This window comes from Diachasma alloeum, unplaced genomic scaffold, assembly GCF_001412515.2.
Source record: "Diachasma alloeum isolate Michigan unplaced genomic scaffold, Dall2.0 Dall_scaffold_01509, whole genome shotgun sequence".
Classification (NCBI taxonomy): Eukaryota; Metazoa; Arthropoda; class Insecta; order Hymenoptera; family Braconidae; genus Diachasma; species Diachasma alloeum.
The window spans coordinates 137,644-164,003 of record NW_021681606.1 but is presented as its reverse complement, the minus strand read 5'-3'; the positions used below and the strand labels follow the sequence as shown (position 1 = coordinate 164,003).

The 26,360-nt window shown below is 37.0% G+C and overlaps 1 protein-coding gene across 3 annotated transcripts in view; it reads right to left on the bottom strand.

Moving 5' to 3' along the window:
- The window catches only part of LOC107046570 (MAP kinase-activating death domain protein), a 40,510-nt gene extending 15,013 nt beyond the window's left edge, over positions 1-25,497 (bottom strand). For all 3 annotated transcript variants that reach the window (XM_015269209.2, XM_015269210.2, XM_015269211.2), the window contains exons 1-9: positions 25,334-25,497; positions 23,391-23,602; positions 23,135-23,303; positions 18,529-18,694; positions 18,109-18,444; positions 10,574-10,874; positions 7,802-8,945; positions 5,786-6,030; positions 2,921-3,544 (exon numbers count right to left, since the gene is read on the bottom strand). In XM_015269209.2, coding sequence (XP_015124695.1) covers positions 2,921-3,544; positions 5,786-6,030; positions 7,802-8,945; positions 10,574-10,874; positions 18,109-18,444; positions 18,529-18,694; positions 23,135-23,303; positions 23,391-23,486 — 3,081 coding nt within the window. In that variant the 5' untranslated portion in view covers positions 23,487-23,602; positions 25,334-25,497. The remainder of the gene's footprint in view (positions 1-2,920; positions 3,545-5,785; positions 6,031-7,801; positions 8,946-10,573; positions 10,875-18,108; positions 18,445-18,528; positions 18,695-23,134; positions 23,304-23,390; positions 23,603-25,333) is intronic.
- Between the last annotated feature and the right edge of the window lie 863 nt (positions 25,498-26,360).

Here is a 26,360-nt window from a genome sequence, read left to right as displayed (position 1 = left end):
GATATAACAACTTGCTTCAATTTCGTTTTTCCTCAATATCTCAAAAACTACTGCACCGATTTCAATTTTTCTTTCTTCAAAATACTAGTCTCGATAGCCTCTATCTAAATCAATCAAAATATATAGGGGAGGTAGGGGCAAAGCGGACCCCCGGGGCAAAGCGGACCCCTTCGAAAAAAAAAAGTGTGGGGTAAAGTGGACCCTCACATAAATTATTGAATCGAGTCGCCAGAATTATTCTAATACGTTTTATAAAGTGAAATTTACTACCTTGACTAAAAAAATATGCAATGAGGGCAAGTATAAATTTGTGTGAGCTCCTGCGGATCTAATTGTGAACAAAAAATGTGAGTTTTTGATCGACAGCGATTACATTCTATCCAATCGGTAGAACAACATGACAATGACTCCTGACAAACGGAAAATTAAAATAATTTTTAAAAAACAGAGGGTCCACTTTGCCCCAACATTAATTTTTTTTTAAATTTAATGACAGATCTTAATTGCAATTCTAATGAGATTATGATCTCCACGTGAAGTGCATTGACTCATTAGAATTTAAAAAACTAAACGATTCGCTTAGAGGGTCCGCTTTGCCCCTACCTCCCATATACCCGTTAACACAAAGTTTAGAGATATTGCCGTTTTTCCATTTTTTCAACACAAATCTTGTACCAACGATAACTTGAGAATAATGGAAGTTGCAAGTTGAAATTTGGTATGTTGCTAGCTCTTATAGTACTAAAAATTGGTATTTTCGATGGGCGCAATCCATCGAGCGGTCTTGAGATATGCAACTTTACGTGTAAGTATATTTTGTTTAATATCTCACAAAATACTCAACGAATTTGATTTTTTTCTTTTTTCAAAATACTCGTCTCAACGGTTTTTATCTAGATCAATCAAAATATTGCTACCCATTCACACAAAATTTAGATATTTTGATATTCACACAAAATCGAGATATTGCCGTTTTTTCGGTGTTTCAATTTTTTCATTCTTGTACATACGATAACTTGAGAAAAAGTGAAGATAGCAAGTTGAAATTTGGTATGATTATCGCTCTAAATAACGGTTACATGACTTCTGTCGGATAAGCTCGAACCCCTGCTTGTTTTCCTGTATTTCTACCAATTCCATTAGTAGTAGGCCTCTGAATGGATCCGTAGGAATTTCATTTACATTGAAATTTCTGATGTTGTTCGATAGATATTATCATAAAGATATTTTACAAGTCTACAACGTGATTTTTTTTACAAAGATTTCTATGGCAGTAGATTCAGTTCCCTAAGGTTCGGAAATATTCATCGGAAACTCACTTGAAATCGAATTGATGTTTATGTAAGTCACGGAAATTAATAATTGCTTAGTAATATTATTAATGAATACTCAAAGGAGATATCACCAGAAGACAAGCCTTGAGGGACTAGGGGAGCTGAGTTGGGGGGCAGACTTAACTTTGAGAAGCTAAACGGCGCTGAGCATGGTCACTAAGTGGAGTGGTAATCACAAGAGAACACATAAAAAAGAACGATGGTTGAGACTGCGAAAGAGAAAAAAGCATTGGGAATATAAATGCTATAGAAAATTAAAATGGAAAGAAGAAGCATGCGTAAAAGCCGAAAGTTATACAGTAAGATATCACCGACCTTCATAGAAAATTTTTCCGACTACAAATCTCTTGACATGTTTCCTTCGAAATAATTATGATCAGGAGAGTGCTCTAGTGAACAAATAGTCACATATTTGACTTGACTTTGGTTCACACTTCTTTACTCAATAATTTTTCAATTCTAATATTTCGGAAAAGATCAGATCAAATTCTCTTATCGGAAAGCCCAAGTTTCCGCATCGTAATTCAATAGCCCCTCCGGTTCAATATGCTCCGAGATATTCATGAAACAAGTTTCGATTTGAGATCCCCTTTCAATTATACCCTGGGAACTGTTTCAATAAAAAAGGTCATCGGATATTCCCAGCGGAAACTCCGGGATTTCCTGATTTATCGATTAACCCTCCATAACAACGCGCATGCGCGCAGAGAACAAGTTTTGAACTAGTCTAGTATCTAGACAATTAAAGAAGTGTTTGTTTCCGAATGACTTAGTATTTGACCGATTTGTCAATTTTCGAATTTTTATTGCAAATGGTTCAATGTTATGGAACGTGAAGAAATAATGTTATTAGGGTCACGTCTGTATGTATGTATATATGCTACCATGGGGTTTTGTGATTAATTTTTAGAAAATTTACCATAAATATGATGAAATCTGTGGACAAAAATCTAAAATTTTGGCTCATTGTAGCTATGATTGAGCTCAACTTTTGTCGCTGTTTCAGCCAGATCAGTCCAATAGTTCCTGAGACATAACAACTTGTTTAAATTTCATCTTTCCTCAATATCTCAAAAACTACTGCAGCGATTTCGATTATTCTTTTTTCAAAATACCCGTTGCAATGACCTCTATCTAAATCAATCAAAATATATATCCTTTTTGATACAAAGTTGGGAGATATTGCCGTTTTTCCATTTTTTTCAACACAAATCTTGTATGCACGATTACTTGAGAAAAAATGAAAATAACACGTTAAAGTTTCCAACAATAAAATTTGAAAAAAAGTTTAAAATTGGCATGGTTATAGCTGTTACAATACTGAACGTTTTAGTATTTTGGATAAGCACAGCCGGCGGAGCAGTTTCAGACATATTTAACCTTTTAGCCTGTTATTTAACCCTGTAGCCTGTGATTACGGTTGCATGTCATAAGGATAGAGAATTTCTACGGATCCATTCAGCACCTTATTGTCAATGGAATTGGTAGAAATAAAACAAAAGAGACTAATAGCGCAAGAAGTAACGGTCACGTCCTGCCTTCTCTCAGATAGACTCGAACCCCTGCTTGTTTTCACTTCTAATTACCTTCAGTAAACCCTTTTTAGTAGCAACTTCCTTAGCACTCTTCGTTAAATCTCCAATCGTACTTTTCCCAACATAAGTCAAGTCATCCAGAGTATTCTTACTGACGCCAGCAGCGGTTTTTCCCGCTTCCATTGCACTCTTGGAGGCCTCTTGCACCGACTTCGTAGCCTCATCCATAGCTTTCTTAGTTTGTTGTGTTAAATGCTCGAGAGCGGCAAACGGACTATCCTCACCAACCTCAGTGATCTTCTCCTTTGCATGATGCTTAAATTTGTCCATGTGAGCCAGAAATCCATCCTGACTGCTTTGCCTGGTCGTTTCCCTGACTAGATCCTTAGCTTGATGGGCAATCTGCTCGAAGAGGGAGCCCTGAGACCCCTGTCTGAGCACTCCATTCCCGCTTCCAGCCCCTGGACTTCCTCCACTGTTCTGTCTTTGGGGGAGTGGTGGGTGTGGAGGAAACTCTGGTGGCATGCCTGGTAGGCTTTTACGAGGGGAAGTATTTTCACTACTGACCTGACGAGTTAATAGAGGTCCCACTGGACTACTAAAACTCGAGGTCCTACTCGTAACGTTTCCGGTGCTCGATTGCCTCTCCAGACTGGGAATCATCGGCACTGGCTGCTGTTGGGGTGAAATGTAAATAGAATGTGAGAATTTATGGGGGGTTTCGAGTAGGGAAGAAGAAAGCTTCGTGTGTGATTTTAATTACATTTAGTGTTTGATAGAGATTTAAAAGATATTAGGAAAAGCCATGAGCAGATGCGATAGATAACGAGGTTTTTTATGTGTGATTTCGTTGCTGACGGGGGTAATTCAAGTGGGGATCGAATAAAGTGGTTTAAGTGAATCCTGAACGTTTCGTTAATTATGCAAATATCTCCAAAACGGGGTCTCGGAGGGAAACGTTGGTTTAGTTAGTTTAGTTTCTTTTTGTTGTTGAAAAGGTAACAGGAAGGAAAATATCCTGGTATTTTCACTCTGGATTCATAATTAATAAGAGGAAGAATGTAAATCGCGTGAGCCACTTGACTGTTTAAATGTTACCCCTGAAATTTCAAGCAAAAAATCTTGAAGTTTTTAACAACGACTAACTCACATGAAATTCCCATGGATGTTGTTACTGAGAAATCAGTTAATATCTGGAATATTCAATGAAATTGCAGTTTTGCGACGCATATGATAATGATATCGAAAGATGTGAAAATTAAGGCAATTATTATTCAGTGGTCGGAGTTTTTTTCCCCGTCAATTTTTCCTCGGCGAAGTTTTCCCTTGGAAATGTTTTCCCCTCACTAATTTTTCCCGTGCAGCATTTTCTTCAGATTTTTTTCCCATTGAAAAAATCTCGGAAATTTTCGCCCCGTCAATTTTTTGTCGGCATCAATTCTTCCGTTTGGAATTAATTTTCCTTATTAATTTTTTCCATGTGGAATTTCGCTTGGAATTTTTTTCAGAAAATGCTAATTGAATTTCTTTTTTTCTCTGAGAAGGGAAAAGATGGAAAAGTTAATGACAAAAATCGTCTTTTTTTATTCGCGATTGTTTAATCAATTTAATGCGTTGTTATTCTTGACCTTCGATCACCCGCGCTCGGCCGCCAGCCAGCCTTCATCCGTCGCACGGTTAGCGCAGAGCCGCTGGGTTAAACCGAGCGCGTTGTGGCCATGTTGGTGCTTACCGCTACGCGCGCATTTCAAGTGTGGCAGTGAATATTGCAACACTGTCACTCGAGCGGTCGACGAAGACTCACTCGGACCGGATGACGCAGAGCCGTTTTTCTGTCCGTTCGACGTTTCTTTTTTTTAGCTAAACAAATTTCCTGAGAAGAAAACGGACAACGCCAACGGTTAATGAAAGGATTAAACTAGAAATTCTATTTTTTTCAGAAATTTTAAGTGTCGAGAAACACGCTAAAGTATAAAAAAACGAAAACTCTTTGAGCGAGTGATCGAGGGTTAATCAGATCGGTTGAGTTGTGACACTCAATAAAAAAGAATTGATGCTGCGTTCAAATACGTATCTGATTTAATATTTTCCAGGAAAATTTCACGTGGGTTGTTTTCTTAGGGATATGGAAACTTTTTTTGATAAAAATTTTTCAGGGGAAAAATTACCCAGGCATTCTTTTCCAGGGGGATTTTTCACAGGGAAACAAACCCAGAAACCCAGCTGTTATTGAAATATCAATGAATAGTGAATTCAACGGACGATTTGACCTCAAATTGCTTTAAATTTCACAACATTCAAAATTTATAGTGGCTATTACTTGAATTTAAAAAAAAATCTAACAATGTACTAGACTAATTTATGGAATTACGTCGCTAATGAATGATTCTAGGAGACACGTTCTTAAGATAAAAGCATAATTGATGAAGTTATCACGTGTCCCTACAGTAAAATCGTTGGACCTACTCAGTGAGTGATAAAAATACTGATTATTGTCGAAGCATTTCGATGCTTGAAACTATCAAGGTGCGATGATCCCTACTCTATCCTATCAGAATGACCCAAATGTCGTCCAAGTCGTTCGTCATGTTGATAACTTTTTTTTGCTGTAAGTATACTTAACGGACTTCATTGGAATTTTCATGGAAACTTTTTTTTCCACTCTTTTACGTGCTCTCCATGTGATCAGGGATCCTTGAGAGCTATGAGTGCAAGAAAATTCATTGAAATGTTAATGAAAAGTTTCCAACCAAAATCTAATGAAATCAATTGAGCAGTGTCTGAATAATTGAAATACATTCGAATGCCAATTGATCAATGAGATGATTCCTTGAGAATCGATGATTCTAATGAGACTTTACACAAAGAAATTTAGTAAATAACATAGACGTCCAAACACTGCTTGTATTATCTTACGTGCTTCGGGAGTTGAAATTGTTCTTGGCTCTTTGGTATCAATTCTAACTCAGAATCCCGATTAAAACTTGGACTACTCAAATCACTGTGACTCGAGGATGTACTCGGTGGACTGTCTGCACGTGCCTGTACGTCATCCTCAATTCCTGGGTACTGGAGTGTATCCGGTGGATTGTATACGTTTTTAGGATCCACTGACAGGGACATCACTTGTGGCTGTGCTGTTTGTGATTGATAGTTGTAACCTGTCAATAAAAAAATTAAGTCAATAATTAGTTCATTACCTTATTGACAGAATGGAGGATGTTAGGGAGCAATGTCAAGCCTAGAACCGAGGAAAATTCTCACAGAAAACGTCTTTTCATAGTGTTTTCTCACATCATTATAGTGATTAATAATTAAAGTGATGATTCGTAGACAGCTTTAACATGAGAGCTGCGTCAATCTCTCGGAAACGAATGACATAAGGGAAAATCATCAATCTATTGTGTTAAAAGTGTTCTTGCCAAAAAAAAAGAAAAGGATTTCGAAATACTTTCTCAGATCTCTTCTGTGACGTTCACGTGTTCTACTGGAGTTTTATTAGAATCTGATTGAAATTCTATGGAAAATTCATTTCGGTTTTAAATTTTTCATTTCTAATATTACGTCATTATCATAGCCACCTGATAGCGCTAATTCAATTTTTTCATTTACCTTATGGACTGCCGAGTATTACCAATAATTAGTATATTAGTCCCCATTTCTAATGATATTTTTCCAAACGTAGTAAATTAGAATATTATTCCGTTTCAAACAGAAAATAAGATTCAAGTGTCAAGACCACATTTTTTCCTGAGCAAATCATAAAACTAGCTTTTCCATATTTGAAATGAAACCGAAAACCAGACACATACACGCGCATCATAAACTATCAAAAAACATGAAATAGAACTATTTAACTAAATCAGTAAGATGAGTACTAGCATCCTGAAATTGTAAACCGAACGCGGCGAAATAAAAAAATCCAAAAGTCATAAGTGTCAAATGATGTTTTCCAAATTCAAAAGTTCCGTGAGAACAGAATTTTTCTTAAGAGTCAAAATGCAGGTGCACCCTTAATTGCTCTTAATCCAATTTCGAATTTCGAGGTTCCCCGATTGGCCTAGAACCAATCGGCTCGTCTCTCTCCTCTCCACCATCCCTAATCAACCAATCCTATCCTCAGAAACTAGAGCGTGTATGCACACACGTGAACAGTAGCCCATAGATATTTAAATCTCATCTTAGTAAAATCACTTCTATATCAATCGCCAAAGAGAAAAGAATAAAAGCACTTTTCTTGACATGGTTTTTTTCAACTTATCCGAGTATTTCTTTGAAATGACTTTATTTGTTCTTAATTTTGACGTGTTTCTTGGGAATTGAAATGTCGGTAAAGCAATTAAACTTCATAATGGCAAGGGGGTGAGGCGGGGGGGAAGTGATATTTCAATTAAAAATAAATAAAGTCATTTCAAAGAAACACACTCAGATTAATAAAAAAAACATCAAGAAAAGCGCTACAACTTCTACATCCATCGCTAACGCAAAAGGAACAAATTTTCTTAAAATATTGAAGTGAAACTTCAAGTTTAAGTAAAGTCTCAGTGAATACTCTAATGTCCAAAACCTAATTCAAAGTGTTCAGGACGTAATCACAAGTGTCAATTGAAAGAATTAAAGTTTAAACCTTAACCAAGGTCCACTGACAAGGGTCACTTAAAACTCTAAAAACTAATAGTCAACAGTGTAATAAAACCAAGTGTTATTGTTATTAAATGAATCTGATTAAACGAAATATACAAAATCGTGTCTTGATTGATCAACTGCGCGCAGTAGTTGATTAGTGGAACCTACCTAAGGAAATAGCTTCCCTCAACACCTGGAGTTACCGACCAAAGGGTCAATTTAACTAATTCTCAACTAACTCAGTGAACAATCGATTATAAACCATTTGGGACGTAACACTAACAACTAATAACCTTTCGTACGTACTTGGTGATAAATCTGAAGAAACCATCTCAGAGACAAAATCACTAAGCGACGAATAACTCGAACTGGTACTCTCTGCGTCCTCCGAGTCCGATCCGCTCTCGTCAGTCGGTTGATTCTCCATCTCCTCAATGCTCTTCAGCGCACTCACCAGCGAACTGCAAGTATCCCAGACCGAGAAATGAATGGGCTCCAATGAAGCTGCATACCACTTAGGCTTATCCCCAATCTGCGCCGGATCAAAAACCCCAGTCTGTACCCTCAGGAACGCAACATTATTTGGCGTCAGTGACCACTCAGCTAAAAACTCCACAGCCTGCGTCCTTGCAAACTTATCCAAAAACTCACTCGTCCTAGGTCTCGACCTGAGGAACGAGTTAATTTGGAAAGCAACGACAGGCCTTGGGTACAGCCTCAAGGTCCTGGTGTGTTCAGTAAAATTAGCTAGTAGATTCTGTGAATTGAAGAAGCGAACCATGGCAACTCTGGTCGCTACATCCACAGAATCGACGTCATTGCCGTAGATAAAAGGATTGAAGGGAGGTTGAGGTACTTTTTGGATGGGAGGATTGAAGTTTCTACTTGGTGAAGAGGCACCAGAGGCTCCAGGTGAACTGATCGGACTGTGGCCCACTCCAACGTCTACACTGGCTCGATGTTTCGTGGAGGAGATAACACTGAGAGTTGAGTGGTGAGATGAACTGCTCTCTCGGCGTGATGGAGATGGAAGGCCAGGCTGGGGGGAGATTGAAGATCTTTGTGATCCTGGAACGCTTGGAACGATATTAGAACCGGCCTGGTCCATCAGTTGCATTGCCTGTCTCAAATGATTCTTCAGGATTGATCCTTCAGGCTCAGGAAGTGCTGGGAGGTGGTCACAGGGGCCTGTTGGTGCTGTTATCTTGTTGCTATCCAGATCCACCAGCCAGATGTCATCGGGCAGCTCGAAGTTCTTCTTGTACAGGAGGAACGACGCTGGGATCCCTATTACGAAGGGTGTTGGGGCCAATAAGAGCTGTTCTGCGCAGTTCATACATGTTGGGAGTAATGGGATGGCTGGGAACATATACTCCAGGGGGTAGATCATGGTCACGAACGCCATCACTGACATTGAGAGTGCGTTGTAGTCACGTGATTGCATTACTATCTGGAATTATGGAATCGATACGTTATTACCGTTGCAGGGGGTTTAATTGGATAGAGGGAGCGGTGTGGGTTTGGTTGATGAGACATTGAATATCGGGAAGGGTTTGTTAATTATGGGAGTGTCTGGGGATTAGTGTTTTTGTAAAAAAAAAGTAATATGACAGCGTTTTTTAAGCGGAACAATTGTAACAATATAATACAAGATGAGAACAACTGAACAAATAATAAACGAGGCCACTTTGGAATTGAGGTGACGTGTGAAAACTTGAATCATTATTCTACTTCATTACAGAGTTACTAAATGGGACCAGTAATGAGCGATAGGGCGAAGAATCATCAGGTGGCTTTCTTCATAGCTCGAAAAATATTCTACGGAAAAGGATCCTCTGATCATTGCCTCCAGACCATGCATCCATGAAATAATTGAATAATTGGCAATTAACATGGGTTATGTAAGATATTAATTAATTAGGGGTCGATTCAGATAATGAGGAATTCTAGGAGAGATGGTTTTATATCATATTCTCTTGAAATCACTCACTACCAAAAGAGTTCTGTAGTTCCATGTCGCAAAGAATTTAACTAGATAAAGAATCGAATTTGAGCTTCATTATGTGAGTCTCCCGAGGATATGAGCGTTTTTTATATGAGAGCTTTTCTATAAATAAGAAATTGTAACAAAAAAAGGGATAATGACAAAACCAATAACCATCGGGGTTATTTTGGAATTGAGGCGACATGTTGGGACTTGAACCATTGTTCTATTTCATTCCAGAGTTACTAAATGGGATCAGTAATGAGCGGTAGAGCGAGGAATCATCAGATCTTCCTTCATAGTCCGAAAAATATTCTACGGAAAGGATCCTCTGATGATTTCCTTAAGACCATGCATCCATGAAATAATTGACTAATTGGAAACTAACATGTGTTATGTAAGATCTTAACTGATTAGGGGTTGATTCAGATAGTGAGGAATTGTAGAAGAAATGGTCTTATAGCATATTCTCTTGAGATCACTCACTACCAAAACTGTTCTGTATTCCCATGTCGTGCAAAATTTAACTAGATGAAGGATCGATTGTAAGCTTCATCATAGTGGGTTTGGTTGATGAAGAATTGAACATCGTGGTTCGTTAATTATCTGAGTCGTTTTTGAGAATAATTACATAACAGCTTTTTCGTAATTGGAAAATTGTATCAACAAAAGTAATAACAACAAAATCAATAATTATTGAGGTCATTTTTAAATTGAGGAACAGTGTGCGGACTTGGATGATTGTTCTACTTCATCACATAACTATGAAATAAGATCAGTAATGAGCGAGAGAGCGAGAAATCATCGAGAGCCTTTCTCCACAGCGAAAAAATCGTTCTTCAAAAACGATCTAACGTTTTCCTTTATAACCAGGCATTGAAGAAATAAATGAATAATTGAAAATTAAATGAAGTTACACAAGATCTTGACCTATTAAATAAAGGGCTCGATTCAGTTCATAAGTAATTTCAGGAGAGAAAGAGCGTTCTCTGGAGATCACTCAGTCCCTTGCCGTAAGGAATTTAATTAAATGAACGATCGATTGTGATCTTAATTGATGATGGATTAAAATAATTAATGGTCTGGTTAATTACCTTGTGCTCGAGGAGTATCAGTGTCAGGACTTTGAGACAAATGTCCACGCCAAGGAGCTCTAGGGGTAAGTGGAGGGGGAAGTCAACGAGGGAAAAGCGAACGTGATCTGGAAGAGCGAAGCAAAGGGGGGGCTGAATCTGGGGCGAGACTATCTCCATTTCGAGGCGGGTTTTTTCGGGGACTGGAACGGGGGCGCTCAGTAGACGAAGGATCCAGGTTTCTATCTCACGGACGTCATGGAGGACGAGGGAGGAGGCGCCCTCGAAGCATTGATTTGCGAGGACACTCCATACTGTGTCCCTGTAGACAAAGGAAAGCAAATTTTGAGATAGAATATTGTTACTAGTTTGAAAACTTCCACTCGTGCTTGTTTAATACATTATACACGGTGTCCGCAAACTCGTCGTACATATCCTGGGGTAGCTTGTGGGAGTTATTTGGAGACAAAAAGTCTAGTACAATTTTTGTCCCCGGCACTTTTCTTAAGAAGTTATTCGTCAGTTTCAAAAAAATTCATCGCAAATCACCCTTTTACTTCCGAATGGAAGCCGTGTGTTTGACCGATTTTTACACCGATCGGCAATCTTACTTGTTTAAAATTAATATCTCTTCAATTTAATGCACAATTATCTCAAAACTATTGTTCTTCTATTATCATGCCCGGGTGTCTCGCAATAAATTTCACCGCGGCGTAACAGCTCTTTGATTTCTGCACGTAATGTGATCTTAAAAGTTAGAGTCACATTTATATCTCCTCTCTCATTAAATATCAAGGGATGAAATTGATTCGAAGCGATTAAACATTTAATACCATCATCTCTTCGTCTTAAATGGAAGAGGGGATGTGATTTCTCTATCGGGGCATAGCGTTTGGGTGGCTGTCTTTTTTTTATATAGTTCATACTCCAAACAACCCCCCCCCCCCCCCAAATACTTCTACGATACGTACGATAAGTTTTGGGATACCCTGTATATTCACTAATAGATACTTCCATGGGAAATTCATTTTCATAGGGAAAGGGGAACTAGAGCAAATGCTGATCAATACCCGCAGTGAAGAACTTTTTTCATAATGAATTGGCCACAAATTTGAGAGATATGACATCAAGTCGAAATTCATTTTCTGACTCTCGATCAAATTTTCAGTGACTTTTTCGGTGTTTCATCAAACCATCATCGAAAAGTGAAACCATCATACAGTGAAGCAAAACTATCACAAAAGTCAAACAGTTAGAGAGAACAAAACTCCCATAAAGTTTGACCCTTGAGTTCATTTTGCTCATTTCCCCTGATTTTTCTAATCGTTCGACCCTTACATCGCGTTGCTCCTCTCCCCATTACTTGAACCTCATATGACCTTATATAATTATTATCATATGTGATCATACATATTATTATCATATGACCTTATATTAACCTTGCGCCTCAGCATCTCATTTACTTCGATCATGGATGAATTACGTCTCGGTCTTGATGCGAGTAACGCGACTAACGCTGTTAGTTAAAAGCTTCGTAAAAGGTTTTGAAATTTTCTGTGGATCAGAGGTTTGATCTTCTCAAACTTATCCGTTTGTGACCTCAGAACTGGACTTTGATTTCTCACTCAATAACTATCAATGACGGGGAAACGAGTAATGAGTAATATTAGAAATATAGAAAAAGTCGCAGGAGAGATAGTACAGTCAGATTTTTGCTGAAAGAATGGTTCCTCTGTCAGCTCAACCTTCTGCTTCGGGGAAACTTTTTTGGTTTGCAGTCAGATTATTATTTATCATGATATTTGAATCCTGGCATTCTACTCGAAAGAATATGTATTCATATGCCACTCAGATTTTCAAGTGGAAAGAATAAATTTTTCGCTGCAGAATATTTTCTCGTGGGGAATAATAATCTTGAAACAAGAAAATTTTGTACAGGTGAACATTTATCTTTTCGGCAGAGCTAATTTTTTCTCTCAGTGTATGGGTGAACCAATCACGCGCTCTATCCCCATACCTAGCGGTAGACTCTCGGCTCTCGCACAGTAACGTAACAGTACCAGTATTAGGGCGCCCCTGTTCTCCGCATAGAGAGAACTAGTTTATTCTGTTCGAGGCCTTGTTGAGCCGACACTGACCTCGCGACTCCCACTATGCTGTGCAGGCTACGCCTCACCGAGAGGTCACAGAGTGGGGGAAACGCCCATTCACCTCAGAGGGTTAAAGTGTTTGTTTCCCTCATGACGAGCATCAACTTCAGAGGTCGTACATAAAGTTCACCTTACGCAAACGAAATTTGCCAAATTTTTGAACAAATTTCCTGCTGAAAGTTATCGATATTTTTACAAATCAAAGCACATTAATCTGCAGGAAGCGATGATGAAGATCAATGTGCTGTGAGTTAAAAAAATATTAATAACTTTGAGCAGACAATTTCGAGGAAATGGTGCCCTTCTGTTACCCCTGAGGTCCCCCCTCTACCGAAATGATTTCACACAGTGAATTCTGGCAAGTGAATTTGGTCTTTCACGTCTGATGAGTACGCCAGTAGAATAACCACGCTATAGAAAGACAACCGGTCGTAGGGAAAGCCAAGCTAGAATGCACTAGTTCTTGAAAAGTATCAATCGATTACTGTCGGACTGACGAGTCCGTTCCCTTCGTTTTCAGAGGTGGGAGATATGGATGTGTATGGAGATTAGCCAAAGTGGGGGTAGCTACGAAGGGAACAGACTCGTCACTTTGCCTACAGTAAAATTATCATTAATAATAGCTTCATAGGCATGAAAATGACTGCGTCGAGTTGAATTTAAATTGAACCATTCCAAATTCCCAAGACCTATTATTATCATTGATATCTTCCCATAATTTTTATCAAACAGTTCCTTGAATTCCGCCACAAACCGCTGTTCTTGTCTATTTTTATATTTAAGGATTGAAGAAAATTATTAAATGTCTACAAATAGCCGTTTCACCTCCCTTTTCATTTTACAGTGGACTCTGGTTAGAGGCATATTGGTTAGTGTCGAACTTCCCCTCAATTTTTTTGTCTCGCCGCTCGAGCGCTTCCCTCACTCTGTCCCCACGCAACCCGGAGAGTAAACACCAATATTTTCTTCAAATTGCTATTGTCTTCCGATTCCAGTAAAGACTAAAAATAAAATATTCTGCATTTGAATTGTCGATCAAAAAATTTAGTCCACTTCTGGCTGTCATGGGGGGAGGATCTCGTTTTGTTGGCATAAAATTAATTCGAAATTGGATTAAATCAAATAATGAAGGGAGGTAAAAAAAACGACTGTAACATTTTTGATTCACATGGTTCGTTAACTCCAGAAGAAATATCTGTTCTATGGAATGTTAGGTGGAAAGCTTCTGTGATCAAATATAGTCAATGAAATTAAAAATATTGATAATAAAAAAATCGTCTGAATCTATATGAATATTGCTATTATAGTTGAAACTGTGAACTAAAGTTTATCATTAAAATAAAGTGTTGAATTGAGAGAGAAAAGAAATAGTATTTTTCATTTTATCGTTCCCAGTTCTCGGAAGTCGGGCTCGGCGTGTAGTGAGCGCGTAGTGGAGGCAGGGAAATAGAGTCGAATTCTCCGAATTCGCTTCCCCTATCCCGCAAAACAGTCGACTCTAACCAGAGTCCACTGTATTGATTTCACCCAACATTTCAAGATGTCCATTTTCCCCTGCCCGCGCATTAATTCACGGGTACGTTTCCCCTTTAAATCCCCAGATGAGTGAATGATTGCATTACTCGTCACTGAGAATAGCTATTGTTGTTAAGAAATTAGCAATATACTTTTGAATGGTGAAACTTCGATTCTGTGATATCATTCCTCGTGATAATCGAAATTTGTCTCGATAGAGGAATATCCAGTTAATATCACTGACCCAATTTCTGCGACCCTCAACAGCTTCAAATGATTTTTAGAAAATTTCAATCGGAAATTTCCCGAAATAGCAGTGTGGTAGTTGTGTCTCCACTATACCTCTACCTAAAATATTCACACACACACGCACCGAGCGTACAAAATTTCCGAAGATTATGTCCTGGAATTTATTCAAATTCTAAAAATCCCTCCATCTCTCTCGCACAGAAAATTAAAAGCTAATCCTCTACTTTCCCAATCATAAACATTTCACCCTCACCATAAACCTAAGACTCGTTTGCGGTTATTACCATAATCCCTGGTCTGTCCTAATTCCTCATCGTCATCTATTTTTCCAACCAATCATATCCTTACGCCCCAACTGCACTTTCGCTAAATATCGAACCCTATTGCAACATTCAATCATCATTCAATCACTCTTATTCATTAACTTAATTTCGCATTACACAGAGAATCAATCCTCTTGTAATTCACAATCTACATCAACTTTTAGGGGCGGGGAGGGGAAAATGGGGTAGACTCGGCTGGGCATACAAGGGTCTCAGGCCGCACGGAGAGAAATATTCAATAAAAATTACGTATCTTTTCTGTAATTCCGGAGCGCAATATCGTTGTAGGACAAAAGCAAATAAATTTTACAGAACTGTCACGGAATTTGTCCAGCCCGTTCCGTAATTTTTACCTGAATCTCCTGTGAAACATTACGATAACGTCACTTAAATTTTCTGAGTCGATTCCATAATCGGTGAGCGAACTGTGAGTTCCGTAATTTTTACTGAACATTTCTCTCCTCGTGGGTGGGTCTCAGCGTTCACCAGGGTTACAAGGGTCAAGAGGATCAAAATCCCTTATTTGATTATAAGTTTATTTGATGTTACAAGAAGGGGTAAAGGAGGGGGACCTTTGGGACCCTGCGGACCCTTGAGGCCTTTAACGTCAAAAGGGCTACAAGGATCTCAGGGTACACCAGGGTTACAAGGGTCAAGAGAATCAAAATCCGTTATTTAATTATAAGTCTATTTGATGTTACAAGAAGGAGTAACAGAGGGGACCTTTGTAACCCTGCGGATCGTTGAAGCTTTCACGGATTGGAAACCGTAGAGGCTAATTATGAGTGATTTTTGGTCGAAATTACTTATATTTTAGTTAAAATATGGCTCCAGCATGAGTTGAAGTCATGTCCATTCAAAAAAATTGAAGGACAAAATGGGTCAGTCTTTGTCATGAAAAAAAATTCTGTCAACAGTGATTCCATGACCAAGGGAGATCGCCGGGGTAGTCAGAAGGGTCAAATGTTCTTACGGGTCGAACTATCTGAGGGATCGTACGAGATGGATGAGTAAAATGCTCAGAACGGTTCACGGTTATAGGACAAAGAAAGAAAAGCTTTAAATTTTAGGGATCTATTGACGGTAATTAGTGAATTTTGTCTCTAGATTCAGTGATCGAGTCCTTAGCCTCAATGGTAAGGACAAGTAATGGTATTACTTGTGCGAGTTCCTTTACTACTCGTAATTTTTTCATGTTCGAAAAATATTAATTTTCTGTACTGTTTCTCACGATTTCTCGTCTGGGAATTGGTATTGCACAGTTCCCAAACTCAAAAACTTGAAAATCCCTACAAAAAAATCTTATCCCGGGCTGCTGCGATATAGTATTTTTCCGGCCTGTTGCGATGGGGTCTTTTACTCGTGTGGCGTTGGCCTCCGAGCCGTAGGCGAGGAGTGGCCAACCACACGAGTAAAAAAAACCCATCGCAACAGCCCAGGAACAATATTTTTCTGGAGTGATTTTCAAGTTTTCGAGTTTGGGAAGTATGTAATACCAATTTCCAGGCGAGAAATCGTGAGAAGCAGTACAGAAAAGGTTTTTTTACTCGTGTGGCGTTGGCGTCCACGCCGAAGGCGAGGAAAAATAATAAACCCCATCGCAGCAGCCCGAAAAAATGCTATTATTGAAACTATTTTAAGAGAAAATGCAACTTGTGAAAATTCAAAAACATCCTGAAGTAACGGTGAAGTGATCCCTCTTTAAAAAAATGTATCACGGAAAAAAAAATATCCTCGAACCGGGTATGAACCAGGAATATCTGTATTTCGGAATGCGAAATATTGAATTCTCCTTTCCAGAATAATATTTCGCATTTAATTTCCTTAAAATTATGAATTATATTAAAAAATAAAATTAATTGACTTGAATTTACTTAGATTCGGTCGGCGCGTCGTCAGTATATGCCGTCTCTTGTAGAAGCAACGTATTTTAATGAGAGGGAGTCCCCGAAATATCATTCTGTAATTGAGAATATTATTCCAGATTTCGGAATATTATTCCGAATTCCGGAATATAATATTCTTGGTTCCGGAATATTATAACCCTGATTTGAAAATATTTTTTCCCGTGATTTATTAGATCCTTACGAAAGACGCGGCTATTATCTTTTTGAATATAATAAATCTGTTGCCCATTCTTTGGCCGCAATTCACGCAAAAACAATTGAATGAATTTCAACGGTATTTTTACTATTACATAGTTTAGGGTCCAGAATCGGTTTTAGTCTATAAGTTATTACGCAATAATGCATAGTTTGGTATCCACCGGAGAAACTTCTAGAAATGTGTAGAGCTTTCTGGTAAATTCTAGAATATTCTCGAGTTTTCGAGAATTTTTTTGAGATGTCCACAAAGTTTGAAGATATTCTCGGTTTTTATAGCAAGTTCAAAAAAATCCCTTGGATTAACAGGAAATTCCAGGAAATTCTCGGGTTTTCTTGACAATTCAAAGAAATTCTCCGGTTTTCGAAAAAATTCGAGAAAATTTGAAGTTTTACAGAAAATGGGTGAAAATTCTTTCACCGAGAATTCGAAAAAAAAACTGGAATTTTCAAGTTTTCTCGAAAATTCGAAGAAATATTCGGGGTTTCTAGAAAATTCGAAGGAATTCGCATTTTTTTGAGCACTATGTCTTTACTTATATCATGAAATTTATGGCTCGAAAATTACCAAGCGCGCAATATCTCACACTAAGAAAAAAATCTTACGCCAAGAAATTTTATATTTGTCCAAAAGATGAGGGCAATTGGTTCATATCAAGAAAACGAGTTCTCAAATCAATTCAAGTGGTTTTTGCATTAAAATATTTTACAATAGAGGCTAAAACCTAACAAATGAATCAATTCAATTTTATTTGGCATAAGAAATTGCTGTTTTGTCATCAGGAAATCGTTCTCGTCTTTAGGACAAGTACAAAATTTCTTGGCGAAAGTTTTTTTTAGTGCTAGATATTTAGCTCTCGAAAATTTTGAAGCCGCGAGTGTCTTTATATAAGTAAAGACGTACTTCTCCGAAAACTTTCTTTTTCTCAGGGTATTCTGTACGGGCGAAGGCGGGCCACACAGCTAGTTCAGAAAAAACTCATGAAATTCGATGGATTCCTTATTGGAAAAAACAGTGAACACCCACAAAATCAGTAACATGTCTCATTTAAAAATAGCAGATTCAGAATTTCAGGCCACATTTAGTTATTCTAACATAAAAAATTGGAAACTTCAATCCGAACGATCACAATATTTCCATTTGAAAGCAAAAATGGCCATCATGACTGGAAGCAACAAGAAGATTCAAAATAAGAAAATTGAAATTTTGTATTCACCTATTAGTTTGTTTCGATGCTCCAACCTTTTGTGGCGACATATTGTCATTGCACGCATCAATAATCTTCTTCAATACGAAAAGGCATTCTCGAAATCGTGAAAAAAATGGATGGTGCGAGATGATGCAGAGAGAAGTAAGCGAGTGATTTCTAATCCTCTGCCTCCTGCGTGATGCTCTGGGTGAGGGTGAGTGGCTGCCACCACTCTCACTGTCTCCACTTGGAGCAGTGATGCCCAGACGCGGTGCCCGGATTGCCATAGGCGTATCTGAATCCCTCCTGCTGGGGTATTCTCTGTCAGAATCGCTGGGCCCAATTGCACTGCTTCTGTGGTCGCTGGAATCATAAAATCGATAAAATGCTCGGGGCTAAAAAAATGAGAGTGGAGGGCACACGAAATTAATTAGAAAACAAGGTCACCTCGAGAACGCTGAATCCGAGCTTTTCTCCATGCTCTTCCGCCAACTTTCTTTTCGCAATTTCGGATCATTTTTATCTTTTCGAATCCTCATTCCTGTTGTGGTTGAACTTGTTATTCGTTCCACTGGACGATAAAAATTTACACATGTCCCGTAACGAGTTTTTCCTAGTTTTGACAGAACAAAAATTTTATTGTTAAGATGGACCGCCTTTTTTCTTTCAATTATGCAATGATTTCATTGGTAAGGGAATTTAGGAAATATTATAAAAGGAAATTCGTGGCGCCAAAGTTCGGCAACTTTCAAAACCGATTTTTTGCACTGTTTGAAACATTCTATCCTGAAATTACACAGAAACAGTACTGTCCCGGTCTTTTTACTTGTTACTTGTGTGGTTGGCCAGTCCTCGGGTTCGGCTCGGATGCCAACACCACACGAGTAAAAAACCCCAACGCAACAGCCCGGGACAAGATTTTTTTGTAGTAATTTTCGAGTTTTCGAGTTTGGAAAGTATGCAATACCAATTTCCAGACGTGAAATCGTGAGAAGCAGTACAGAAAATAAATATACTTGAACTGAGTATAAAATATACTTGAATCACTGTTTAAAAAAATTAATTTTCATGGACAGTCAACTACTAATTTTCAGGGCAGTGACACTGAATGTGATTTAGGAGAAAAAAAAATCATAAAATTTCAGGTTTCACTGAAAATTCAGTAAAATTCCAGAATTTTTAGCGGCATAAAGACGAGAATTCCTTAATTTATTGAAATTTCCAAACTAATATGAATATTCAGTGTCAAATTACATTGAATTTTCAGTGAAATCTGAAATTTCATTATTTTTTCCCCCTCAATCGCATTCAGTGTCACTACCTTGAAAATTTAAGAATATATTTACCAGAATTTTCTGGTTTTCTATTTATTTTCAAGGAAAAAAGGAACAGAAATGTACAGTTCTGAATTTTCAATGACAAAATTTCCTGAAATTTCAGTGGAACATGAACACGATCAAAATTTCCGGAATTTGGCACGGAAAATTCAGACGAAATTGTTTAACAGTGAACCTTTAATAAACAATCCAGTGTAACGCTTTTTGAAGCCAATCTATTCGGCGTATTGCGTCATTCGATTTTTCATAAATGATGATAGTATACATTACAGATATTACGATAATACTTTATTATATTATATTTTATACTATACTATATTATAATACATTATGCATGTTATTATTATCAGTTTATTATTTCATTTTTTTTATTACGCACATTGTATTTTATAATACATATAGTGCTCTATTATATATTGTATATTATACATAGTATATATAATATAGCATAGTATTATCATAATATCTTTAATGAGAGAATAACAGCGGCTAAGAAGAACCTGGCCCATCTCTCCAGACAGCTTCTCGATCTCCACCTTCTTCTGGCTCAGACGTTGGAGTCTCAGCTGTGGGAGACTCTCGATCGTCTTACACACGAACAAGCAGTCCGAACAGCTGAGATGAGAACGGAGAGTCAGAAGGGTAAGTTCAAGAAACTGATCCCCCAGGAGAAAGTCCCAACCCTCACTCACACTGTGAAGAATCTGAGTAAATTTGAACTCAGTGAAGCACAAGTGTCTGTGTTGGCGAAAGGACACAACTTCGCTGTTGCCCCTAAAAAGATCCCCACCGAGGAAATCATCAGTCGTACCGAGACAGCGATTTACCATCTTCCTCAGGAGATCAGCAATGAGATCCGGAGGCAGTTGTCTAACATCCTTCNCTACAATTGAGCGAAAAACTGTTGATCTGCTGAAGAAGGCTGGTTTCTCGGCTGACTTGACGAAATTGCTCACCCCTAAAGAATCCTTTCCTCCTAGACTCTATGGACTCCCCAAAGTCCATAAAGAGTCTGTTCCTCTCCGTCCCATTGTCAGCAACATTGGAGCACATTTTTTCAAACATTTCCCTCTTATAAATAAATAATAAAACTTGTTTGCCAAACGGTAGATTATTTTTTATGGGGTGTCAACAAAATTCTTGATTTTTTTCACATCTAATGAAAAAAAAATTCAGATTTTAATCTTTGATTATAATGGAAATGTTGATTTTCACATAAGACACTGGGTTAAATCCTGATTTTTAAACATTTCTTCTTTGAAAAACCAAAATGAAAATTAAATTGAGAACAAAATTAGAATTCCGAATTTAATCGAGTTTTCTGCAATTTTTTTGCAGTTTTCAATCATCTTTGAATTTACTGTAAGGGTAGAGCTACTTTAAGCATCGAACCCTTACGGTTATGCAACTATGTACAGAGAGAAAAATAAATATATAAGAAGATGAATATTATACATTCTACAAACACATACATTCCTGAAACTTTTCCTTCGGAAACTTTGATATTAACTTCAGAAATCTAATATAAAATTCTTCACTACAATTGACATATGTACATTAACCCTCGTGGCGTAGGACATACGCGCGCGGACTAATCTAGTCAAGTAAATTATTCTTGATTCAAGTATAAAATATACTTGAATCAAGTATATTTTATACTCAATTCAGGTATTTTTTTCGTGTACCCATTCGCAGAATAGAAAAATATATTTAATAATTGTAACTTCAGAAGAAAATATTGAAGGGAATTCCTCATCAAGAATGAATCTACGCATAACTCCCTTTCATAAAAAAAAGCTAGCGCATTAGTTAGAAAATTCTATCGGACATCCATAGAAAATTCTGTTATAGTTTCGTCGATTCTTTTTGGAAAATTCCGCAGCTTTCTCTGCGCTTCTTTCTGCTTTTTTCTTTTCCAAATGTTCTATACTGAATTTCCACAAAATGTTCCACTATAATAAGTAGTGTAGAAAAATAAAATCCGCTTGAGGTTTTCTATAAAAATTTTTCCATTGAACATTTCTATTGTAAGACGGACAGAAAAGCTCGGTACAAATCTAATAGGGTTTGGGAAAGAAATACAATAGAAAGAAAGAAGAAGAAGAAAAGGAAAAGGTTCAATACAAATTCAATAATGTACTCGCGAATTTTTTTGTACATGTCAGCTATAAAAAATTTTTTTTTTAATTTTTCACTGAAATCACTCATTCCTCTCTCATTTGTTATCAAGTAATATAATATGATGTCTATACATATTTTTTTATGTACTGTAATCTTTTGTTTACAGTAATTGGAAAAATTGATTTTCTTACTGCCATGAAAAAATCCATATATACCATAGTACTCATGTATACATCATATAATATATATATATACTATATATAGTATATAATACATACTATACATATGTTTTATACTGTACTTTTTTTAACAATAGAAAAATGTAATGATGTAAGTTCTGTACTGTAAAAAAATATATCTAGGGACAGTGTATATGTATATAGTACATAATACATCCCTAAAAATAAAAAACGCAAAAAGCAAAAGAGAAACGAAGAAGAAGATGAAGAGGATTATGACGATTCCGAATAAATTATTCAACAATTAAATTCTCATTGTGAAAAACTTTGTTGAAACCATTCATTTTTCCTGCATTATTATTGAGATGAAAATTAATGAAAGTGAGAAACGGTAAAATTTTAGTATTCTGGTACTCATGGAAAAATATCCGCGCGCCCTGCTCTAATGTAATGAAATAAAAACCACTCATGTCTCAGGTCTCTACCTGGTCCTTATCAGTGAGTGTGAAGGCGAATGATTTTTCTATAGAATCGGTACAAATCTAATGCATTTTTTAATAAAAGACAAATAGAATTTCCTTGCGAAAATGGACTGGCTTTTTGTATGGAATTTTTTCGTTTGTGTCAGCTTCGAGAACAATTCTTAAAAATTCGTCATAACTCGTCAGACAAACAAATTTCACGCTTCACTTGAACTTTTACCATATCTTTACTTCCTTTTCCCTGTGATTGCCATGGAAGCACGTCGAAAAAACTTCGTGAACAAAACTTTGTCATAAAAACCTGGTTAAATCAACCTCTGGGAAAGTGAACTTTTTGGTTAATTCAACTTTTGTTAAATTGAACTTTTAAAAAATATAAATAAAATCTATGTTTTAAAAATATAAGTAAAACCTGTGTTTGTATATGGGATTCTAGAGTTTTGCATCTGTTTTATTTTGATTCCTCGTGGAAAGAATAATCGATATTTCTCAGTTATTTCATTGAAATGGCATTTTCTGCAGAGGAGAAACTACTCTGCAATATTTGAGAGGGATTGCTTCAAATCTTGCGCTTTAAATGAATGAATAGTTGTGTTATTTATTTCGTCATGCTTATGAATTTGTGTAAAATCACTTGCTATTGAGACTCAATGCTGTTTACTCTGGAAACGATGGTTGAAAATTTAATATTGTGCTTCGTATATTATTTTCTGTTATTATCCTTCGTAGGTATTTATTGAAGCGTTATTAATGTCCTATTCTTGTGTTTTTGCAGTATTTTCCTGGATTTTTAAGTTTTTCGGAGTTCAAATTATTCAAGATTTTTTTCTTCAAGTTTTTTAAATTATCAGGTTGTTTTGACGAAGTTTTTTAAACATGGGCCCGGATGGAAAGATGTAACAAAATAAAAAGCGATAATTTCTTATTTCTGTACCTGAATCCTTATCAGTGAGGGTGAAAGTGAATGACGTAGCTTCCCTCAGTGCAGTGCGTTTAGGGCCGACACTGGTGCATCCTTCTGGTTGACAGAAGTACACCATATCGAGGGGTAATGGAAAATCCTTGTGATCCTCCAATGGATAACGGCGCAGTAGTTCCGGCACCTGGGTGGACACGATCGATTTATACCAGCATTGATTTCATTGGCAACAATGACATAAAAGACGGAGTAAAAAAATACTCTAATGTACCTGAACAGGCTGCCTCGAACCTGAACATGACCTTGCCCCAACAATGGCCATGTAATCCACGAGTCGCGGACACAGAGATTTCTTCTGTTCGTCCATTTTTATTATTCGACTTATCGATTTTTAATATCAGTCACCGAATTGTTATTCTCTGTGACATTGGATCGATAATAACGATTGGAGAAACTTTATTGTTCACTTGCATCGTAAATTATCTGCAATAAATGACCAATTTTCTTTAATTCTCACAGCAAATATCTTTGAAAGGAAGAGGTTGAGGGAGATTCATCGGAAGACCTCTGATTTTTTTCAGAAAATCCCTTATTCAGACGATCTTTTCAGAGTTATAAGAAACATTATCTCGGTAATTGACCAGTTTATGAGAAAGAGTAAAAGGACGTTTTTATTCTTCGACTTATCGATTTTTAATATCAATCACCGAATTCTTATTCTGTAGGCCATTCAAACAATAATAACGGTTGGAAAAATTTTACTGTTCAGTTGCACCATAAATTATCTGCAATAAATGATCCATTTTTTTTTACTTTTCTCAGAATATCTTTGGAAGGAAGAGGGTTAGGAAGATGCACCGGAAGACCTCTGATTTTTCCGGTAAATCCCTTATTCTGACAATCTTTTCATAGTTATTAAAAACCCTTCGAGTGTACAAACCTCCTCGATGTAATTGTGACATTATCTCAGTAACTAGCCAATTTATGAGAAAAAGTAAAAAGACGTTTTTATTCTTCGACTTATCGATTTTTAATATCAATCACCGATTTGTTATTCTCTGTGACATTGAATCGATAATAATGATTGGAGAACCTTTACTGTTCAGTTGCATCATAAATTATCTGCAATAAATTATCAATTTTCTTGAATTCTCTTAGCAAATATCTTTGGAAGAAAGAGGTTTAGGGAGATGCATCGGAAGACTTCTGATTTTTCCGAAAAATCTTTTATTCTGCACTGTTGAAAGTTTTCGTCTGAATTTTTCGTGCCAAATTCCGAACATTTTTATTCTGTTCAAGTTCCACTGAAATTTCAGGAAAACTTGTCATTCAAAAATAAAATATTCCATTGATTTTCTGGTAAAATTAACTGGAAATTAATAAAATGCTTGATTTTTCAGTTCAATTATTATCTGTGAAAATTCTGAAAAATCAGGAAAATTCAGGGAAGAATTTGCGATTCATGTAATTTTGATTCTGAATATTCATGTTCCACTAAAAATTCAATCCAGTTGTGAAATTTCCGTCTTACTTCCACTGAAAACTCGTGCATTTCCGTGAATTCTACTTAAAACTTGAAATTTCATAACCATTTTTTCCCTAAATCCGATTCAATGTCACTCTCATGAGATTTACTATATCTTCCATGAAATTTCAAAAAATTTCCAACAGTGTGACGATCGTTTCATAGTTACAACAAACCATTCCAATCTACGAGCCTCCTCGATGTAATTGCGGCATTATCTCGGTAATTAGCCAGTTTATGAGAAAAAATAAAAGGACCTTTTCTATAGCCCATAAAATTCCCTACGAAGGGTATCTGCATGATATTCGTCACAAACTCTTCCTCCATTTTTACTCCCCAAAATTAATTACTCCTTCAATAATAATAAAAATTCAATTGGAGAATGGACATTGTGCCTCATAACTTCTTACAACTTCCACACTTTCTTCACCCATTGATCACACCCATACTAAAGCCCAATATCGACAAGTAGATTAATTACCACTAGCCATATCGCCAACTGTTCGTGTAATTAATTCCTCATAAGATGTCAATCATCGAGGGAAATCGATAGCAAAAAAAGTCAATCAAATGATAACAAAAATTGTATAAAAAATCATAGGCACCGAAGACCTTCGGAGGATGACGTGAATGACGAAACCCTTCCGTTCCTTTTAAAAACCATCGACATCATGAAAGAGAATACATACCTTATGTTCTAAAAGAACTGAACTACGTCCACTGCCGTTACAATCACCAAAAATACCCCGTGAAATCATGGAATACTTTTGGAATTCTTCAGATTCTTACGAGAAAAAAAAATCAATAAATTTTCCAGGACATTATTGATACCTCGGTGTCTCACCGTAGTCGTAAAACCGTACGTACTGAGCTGATGAAAAGCGGTTTAGTTGCCTCGATGTTGGGAATATGCGCCAGCGCAGGAAAAGCCCCGCACATCGCCACTTGTGCGGCGAATCGTTGTGTGGAAGTACAAAACGTAGAGTGGTGATAAGGAGGAAGCGGGCGGTCTGCTTACGCGCACAAATGTCATAAGAATGGATCAATACACCTACACAATCAGACGAAAGAGTCGTATGACCAAATGTATGTTATGTAGTACATAATGTAATGAAATGTAGGCAAGGCCTTTTTTCGAGTCAATTGCAGTGTTAAAAATTTTTCGCTGAAATTTCCGGTAGACCCGCTGAAATTTTTTTTCGCACTTTAGTTCGACTGAAATTTGGAGGAATTTCATCTTTGGAAATTGCGACTTTCATGATAAATCAACGAGAGCGAGAAATTTCAGTTTAATTATACCATGAAAATCAATAGAAATCGTGAAATTTTTTTAAAATATATTCTTGAAGGGTAAATTAATGGAAAATGTAGCGTAATTTGGCGCTGACTATTACTGTGTTCATTGGAAATTCAATTACGGTGAGGAATTCTCGTGTTAATGTTGTTAAAAATTTTGTAATTGCATTAAATTTTCCGTGAAATCTGAAATTTCATGATTTTTCCCCTCTAAATCACATTCAGTGTCGATTGCCCGGTGGCTTGGCGCAGTGGGTAAGTTCGTTGCCTCACCTGCGAAAGGTTCCGAGTTCAAATCCCGATCGGGTAGGGTGCGATCTAACCATTTAAAGTCTTGATCATCATTGCAGTATACCCTAACCGGGTCCAAGCGATGTAAAATAACGGTAAAAAAAAAAATTCAATGTCGACCGTCCGTGA